Raw genomic sequence first — 7,159 nt, forward strand, 5'->3', positions numbered from 1 at the left:
GGCAAAATCGTTCGGAATTCCAGGCGGTTTGGCCCAAACCGTCCAGAACTGTTTTGCCCAAAACCATCCAGACTTTCTTCTTCTTCTTCTTCTTTTTTTTTTTTTTTTTTTTTTTTTTTTTTTTTCCTTTTTTTTTTTTATAAAAAAAAATATATATTAATATTATTATTTTTATATTAATTAGTTTTTTGATGGCCTAATACCTTTCAAAAAAAAAAAAAAAAAAAGGTCTGAACGGTTCATACGCCTGCTGGCGAAAGAGAAGGAGAGAGAGGAAGAGAGATCCGAATGGCGACGGAGAAAGAGAGAGAGGAAGAGAGATCCGTCACCCACGCACATCGGCCGGCGACAGAGAAAAGAGAGGAAGAGAGAACCGGTCGGAATACGTGGTATTCTGGTCGGATCTCTCTCTGTATCCGGCCAGAGAGAGATGCCGAGAGTGGGTTTCGGCTGGAAACCCAGACGACCTCGCCAAATCCGGCCAGAACTGCGTGTGTTTCACATCTCCGGCACTCTCTCCCGTCGTCCTGATCCCGCAGTTCCGTCGAGATCTCGTCGCCCGTGTGAATCAACGAATCCAAAAAGGAAAAACCCTTTTGATCCAAAACAAATACAAAAGTCAGTGATCAATAGCATTTTGCTTCACTAAAAACCCTCAGGGCTGTCGTTCGGCCAGCTGAGGTTCATGAGGGGCTGGGGTTCACATTTGCGATGGGGGCTTCAGAGGGGCTGTACGCCTTCTTTGCTTGGGGAATATGCGATGTGGGGTTCAGATCCGCATCATTTTGCTATGCTTCTCAATCCACGTCATTTTCTTTAGACGCATTTAAGCCGCCGATAGTGTTCCAATCTATGGTTGAGGGTGCCGAGCTGCATCATTTGATTACTTATGAATTTTCAGACGGTTTAAAACAAACTGTCTGTACATTTATGGACGGTTGTTTATTTATTTAGAGACGGTTGTTTAAAAACAGTCCGTAAAAATTTAATTCCAGACGGTTTTAGAAACCGTCTAGAAAAAGACCGTCCATAATTGTCCTTTTTTTTTTGTAGTGATTCTACTGAGTTAGCCTTGTAGAAAATTAAACTATCGTCAGCAAAGAAGAAATGGCTAAGTCTAGGCCCCTTCAAAGAAGTTGGAACCCCAGTAAGGATCCTTGTGTGTTCTGCTCAAAGGAGAAAGGAACTTAGTGCCTCAACATAAATCAAAAACAGGTAAAGGGAAATAGGGTCTCCTTGGTGAATCCCTCTTGTAGGTTTAATCTACCCCAGTGAATTGCTATTAACCACAACTGAATATGAAACAATTCAGACACAAGTCATGACTAGTTGGATCCATCTTGCAGAGAAGCCTAGTCTTGCCATAATAGCTTCCAAAGACTCTCACTCCACCCAGTCATAAGCCTTATTCATATTTAGTTTGATCCCCATAAATCCAACTTTGCTCCACATCCTGGTTTGCATGGTGTACATAGTCTCGTATGCAGCCAACACATTGTTTGTAATCAGCCTCTCTGGAATGAAGGCACTTTGTGTGCTAGAAGTAATTTCTGGGAGTACTTCCTTCAGTTGGTTAGCAAGGATTTTGGAAATCAATTTATATAGAACATTGCACAAACTTATAGGTCGAAAATCAGTGACACTAGTAAGGGAAGGAATATGTAGTTAACAACTACTTAACATTGGGTTTATGTAATTAATTGGAAATGTGATTTCCTTCATTCACATATCTCCATATAATCCGAGGTACTGGATATATATCCAAAAGATATAAAATTTAAAAGCAAAATTAATTATTATATCTTAAAGCTGTTTTATTTTTTATATTTATTTTTTATTTTTTTTATAATCATGATTGTTAAATTAATACTTATCCCAAAAGTTTAAGATGCATGATAGGAAATGATAAATTTTAATACTTATTTAAAATAACACTTCCTTCACTTGTGAAATCAGATTTTTTCTCAACAAGTGATGCCCAACACCTGCAACATTTATCATGTTAAATGAGGACATTTGCTCTAATATTATGTTATAACTAATAGATGTGTGCGAAATATGGGCTCTGGATTTACCTCTTAAGGAAGGGTATACGAACTAGCCCTCCCTTGAGGGGGTCTCATTCATATTAAAAAAAAAAAAAAAAATCTCAACTTATCTAAAATAGCTTAAACTTTTAAAAAATAATAATTTTAATTAATTAATATTCTAACAAGATAATTAAAACTTCACTCATAATATATATATATATATATATATTTTGACTTAGTGAATTGCTTAATACTAAAGAAGCAATAAGTAGGTATATATAAACTTAATTGGGTTCATATGCATGCACCATCAATACGCAAGATCATGCCATCAATCATATCTCGCATGCACTGCATTTGTTTATCAATTTGAATGCTAGGTACCAGGCTTACTTTGTCGATCGTCATTTTCCTTTTAGCAAGGAACCATTATATATATGGAATTAAGGGACAAAAGAGGTAAGTAATCGTACAAGGCAGCTAGGTGAAGAGAATTAAGGTCGAAAGTATGAACTCCATAAAGAAGTGTGCACTTCAGAAGATAAAAAAAGTACTTGAAGGTCCTGAAGGCCCCTCGCAAGAAGAATTAGAACGAAATGTATGTTAACAGATGTAGTGGGAGAATCTAATTAATGGCATTTTAATTTGGTTTGTTTGTTTTCGGTTCATCATTTCGGCTTCAATATATCGAGTCTAACAAACACTTGGCGCCCTTCCTCTTGTTTCAGGGGATCAAAGTGGTCATAGAGTTCAATAGTTGCTGTAACCATTGCTTGCCCGATGTCAAGAAACGCTGTAAGTCTATGTCAGGTATAACTTTATCTAAATCCAACCCTTTTTTCTCAATTGATTTTGAGATTAATTTGGAGATATATATATATATATATATATCTGATATATATGAGCTGCTATAAATTCTCAGGAGTTTCTAAAGTAGAGGACGTAGCTGCTAATCGTGAGGGGAAACTGGCACTGGCTGTGATCGGTGTGTTTAGCATAGCAAATCTCGAGAAATGGGTCTGGAACACTAGTAAACATAACAAACGGATAACTATTCTTAAGAAAGAAAAGATAGGCGGAGCAGCAGGCGGAGGAGCAGAGGGAGGAGCAGGCGAAGCAGCAGGTGGAGGAGCAGGGGGCGGATCAGGTGAAGCAGCAGGCGGAGGAGCAGGGGGAGGAGCAGGCGAAGCAGTAGGCGGAGGAGTAGGGGGAGGTGGAGGAGGTGCTGAAGAGGAAGAGGATCAGGAGGAGGAGGTTGACTGATCACAAGCAATGAAGAAAGAGTTGAATAAGCACAAATAGTAAGGGAAAGCAAATAAATGGATTGTTGTCGGGGGAGATTAGATAATGAGACAAAGAAAACTGCCTTCGTAGAGGATCCATATTTTTTGTCTTTTTAATGTTTTTTAATATGAACAATTTTTTTTTTTCTCAATTGGGTTGAATATTTTTAAAATTTGGTTTATTATACTAATTAACGCTTGTATTTAAAGCATTTGAGTCTAAATTTCCTTAACTTTGGGTAGTCAAATTTATTTCTGAGGTCTTATATTCGAATGATAATTTTAGGATATTTTTAAAATCAATTATTTCATGAGCGAGTTAATTGAAATTATCAACTCAATAGTTGTAATATATTAATTTGTCAAGAGAAATGCCGATTGTACACCCCTCATCCCACCCTTACATGTATTTATCAATTTTATTTGTGTAAAAAATAAAAATACATATAAGGGTGAGATGAGGGGTGTACAATAGTGTACACCCCAGCATTTCTTATTTGTCAAAGATTAATTTGCAATGGAAAATTAGAACCTAACAAGTTAAGTTTTGGTATCTCATTTACAAGTATAATTATTATAATGAAAAGAAAAAGAGATGGTGAGTAAATTAATGCTGAGAATTTACTTTTCTTAAAGCTATATATATTCTTGTAATTGAACGTTTATTCCTTAACAAAGTTATTACAAATAGATCCAACGCTCTAAAAGTGGTAATGCTCTCTAAATTTCTTTAACTTTGGGGAAGCCAAATTACTTCTGAGGTGTTATATTCGAATTACCATTTTAGAATATTGTTAAGATCAATTGTTTCATGAATGAGTTAATTGGAATTATCAACTCCATAGTTCGAATACATTAATTTGTCAAAGATTAATGTGCAATGTAAAATTAGGACCTGGCAAATTAAGTTTCGGTATCACTTTTACAAGTGCAATTATTATAATGAAAATAAAAAAGAGATAATGTGTAAATTAAAGCTGAGAATTTACTTTTCTTAAAGCTATATATATTCTTGTAGCTGAACATTTATTCCTTAACAAAGTTATTACCAATAAATCTGTTGGGGATAAAATTAACCCCGAGGACACGTGGATCCTAATCTGGAAACATCTCGGAGTTACATTTCGGACATTTGTTACGACCCAGCAAAGGAAGATCGTCTAGGTATAATGACGTCTCGGTCTCATCAAACCCGGTGACGGTATGAAATATCCCGAGATCTCCTAGCCTGATCGGAGCGAACATATCTCGGATATTTATGCCTCGGAGATTCGATAGAAGCTACGAGACCATTCGGGAAGTTGAATCACAACCCGATATACAAAGATTGCCTCGGTATGATAACACCTCGGATAAGACGGACTCGGTATGATAACACCTCGGATAAGATGGTCTCGGTATGATAACACCTCGGATCTTCCACAACCCTGTTACGGTGCGGCAATATTCCGAGATCTCCTAATCCTTTCGGAGCGAACATGTCTCAGATATTATCACCTCGGGGGTTGGTCGAAGTGTGTTACAATTGTCTTAGAATGAGATAAGGCTAGTATCCCGGAAGATCAGGGATAAGCCTCTACCCCATTATTAACGGGATAAGATGGCTAGTAACGTGGAAATTAAGATTAAAGAGGTGATTAAAGAGGTACGAATGCAATTCAATTTGGACTCTGTGGCCTTATTCAAATTCCCTGAAGATAAAGTTAAAGTTCAACCAGACTAGGACTCAAACTCCTAGTTCAACTAGGTTTTAAGAATTCCGGTAGCACTGCGACTACCAGCCTATAAATAAGACCATCACACCAGGTATTACATAGATTATCTCTGAGCTTTTGAGATTACAGATACTTTCCAGGAAATTGATTTGCATTGACTTAGGCATTGGAGTGGGCGTAGTCGGCACCCCTGACTAGTTGTTTGTTGTTTTACAAGAATGAAGGTTGTGCGTTTGCGGGAAGCAGCGAATCAATTGGAGACACGTCACCATACCGGAAACTGTACCAACAGTTTGGCGCCGTCTGTGGGAACGAAGAATTGTTCTTACAAAAATAAATCCGTAATGGTGACTACGAGACGTTCTAATCCGGTTCAAAACGAAACCCAAGAAGAAGCGCGACGCCCTAATCAAGATGATGTCCACGGAGAAGCAGAGGCTGCCGGTCCAGAGGCCAGAATAACCCAGTTGAGCCAACAGTTGGCTCAGGCGCAAAAGAATGTAGAGGACTTGTTGGCTCAGAATGCCTTGCTGATAGCTGCTCATACTCCACCACCATTGAATCACGATGCGGTTGAAGGAACGAATCCTAATGGAAACCCAGAAGAGTCAGGGGAGAGAGTCGAGCCGCGGATCGAGGACTGTGTGGAGCCTATTAATCCAGTTCCACCTCCACCAACAGACTCCGAAAGAAGGCTGCAGCAGATGGTCCTAGACTTGGGCATAAAGTATGATGCACTATCAAGAACTATGGATCAGAAGCGAGACGGGAAGGAGTCTCTCGTAGACAACCTCTTTCAGCATAAGGAGTCTATATTTACCGAAGAAGTATCCAACTTCGACCTGCCCGGAAGGTTTAAGGTACCCGATATCCCTGTTTTTTCAGGTAGTGAAGACCCGGTGGAGCATTTGGATAATTTCCAATCTCATGTGTCCTTGCACAAGACACCTGACGCTGTGGCGTGTCGAGCTTTTCCACTCACCTTGTCAAGAAAGGCCCGAGAGTGGCTCAGGAACCTTCCCCCAAGGTCGATTGATAATTTCGACACCCTTGGAAGGAAATTCCTGGCCCAGTTTATGTCCGGAAGAGCCAGAAGGAAACCCAGATGGTATCTACTCTCTGTGCAGCAGGGACCAAACGAGTCTTTAAAGGATTATTTATGGAGATTCAACTAGGAAAAGTTGGAGATAGAAAGTGCACCAGACGACTTTATTTATGGTGCAATTTTCCAAGGATTGAAGAAAGACGGACCATTGATGGCGGACTTGGCGTTAAAACCACCTTCGTACATTAATCAGGAGGAAACACTTCGAGCCCTTCTCGGTAATTCCCAGCAGCAACAACAGCCTTCCACCGAGAAGCCCAAGAAGAAGAAGAATCCTGAGCCCACACAGGATGCCGGTCCCAGGGAGTACAAGAAGGCGAAGAAGAATTTCGGAGATTACAAGTGGACTCCATTAAATGCCTCTCTCACCAAGGTGCTTATGGAACTCAAAAAAGATCCGAATTACCAGAGGCCGAGACCCATTTAAGGAGATCCACCTCCACGCCTGGCTCACAAATACTGTGCCTTCCATGATTCATATGGTCACCTGACCGAGCAGTGTGTATCACTGAGACAGTTGATTGAGAAATTTATTGAGAATGGGAAGCTAGTCCGATTTCTCGTTAATGAGAGAAACCAACAGGATCGGGACCAATATCCGCGACCTAGAAGAGAAGAAGATCGGAATGAAAGGAGAAACTATAGACCGAGGCAAGAAGAAAGAAGAGGTAGAAGCAGAAAACCAGCACCTCGGCCTCGAGGAGAAGAAAGAAGAGAAAGGAGCAGGAGTAGAGCTCGGGTGGAGCAGCAAGGCAACCTTCCTATCATCCACACCATCTCGGGAGGATTTGGAGGAGGAGGCGAGTCCAATTCGGCTCGGAAAGTATATGCCAGGCAGCTGGATGATTTCGAAGTATATTCGGTCCAAAAGCCCCCAAAGTCTCGGAAACATAACCCTCTGATTATAGGGTTCTCGGATGATGATTATGCTGGAGTCTCACTTCCACACACAGACGCCCTTGTGGTCACCCTAACAATAGCAAATTATCAGACTCGACGGATCCTTGTTGACACAGGAAGCTCGGC

The 7,159-nt window shown here is 40.1% G+C and overlaps 1 protein-coding gene across 1 annotated transcript; it reads left to right on the top strand.

Annotated features, from left to right (window-relative positions):
- The first annotated feature begins 2,538 nt into the window (after positions 1 to 2,538).
- On the top strand, positions 2,539 to 3,293 carry LOC133876110 (uncharacterized). Its single transcript, XM_062314395.1, has 3 exons — positions 2,539 to 2,628; positions 2,759 to 2,840; positions 2,953 to 3,293. The coding sequence occupies exons 1-3, from the start codon at positions 2,539 to 2,541 to the stop codon at positions 3,291 to 3,293; spliced, it is 513 nt and encodes a 170-aa protein (XP_062170379.1).
- Positions 3,294 to 7,159: the final 3,866 nt, after the last annotated feature.

This window comes from Alnus glutinosa, chromosome 8, assembly GCF_958979055.1.
Source record: "Alnus glutinosa chromosome 8, dhAlnGlut1.1, whole genome shotgun sequence".
Taxonomy (NCBI): domain Eukaryota; kingdom Viridiplantae; phylum Streptophyta; class Magnoliopsida; order Fagales; family Betulaceae; genus Alnus; species Alnus glutinosa.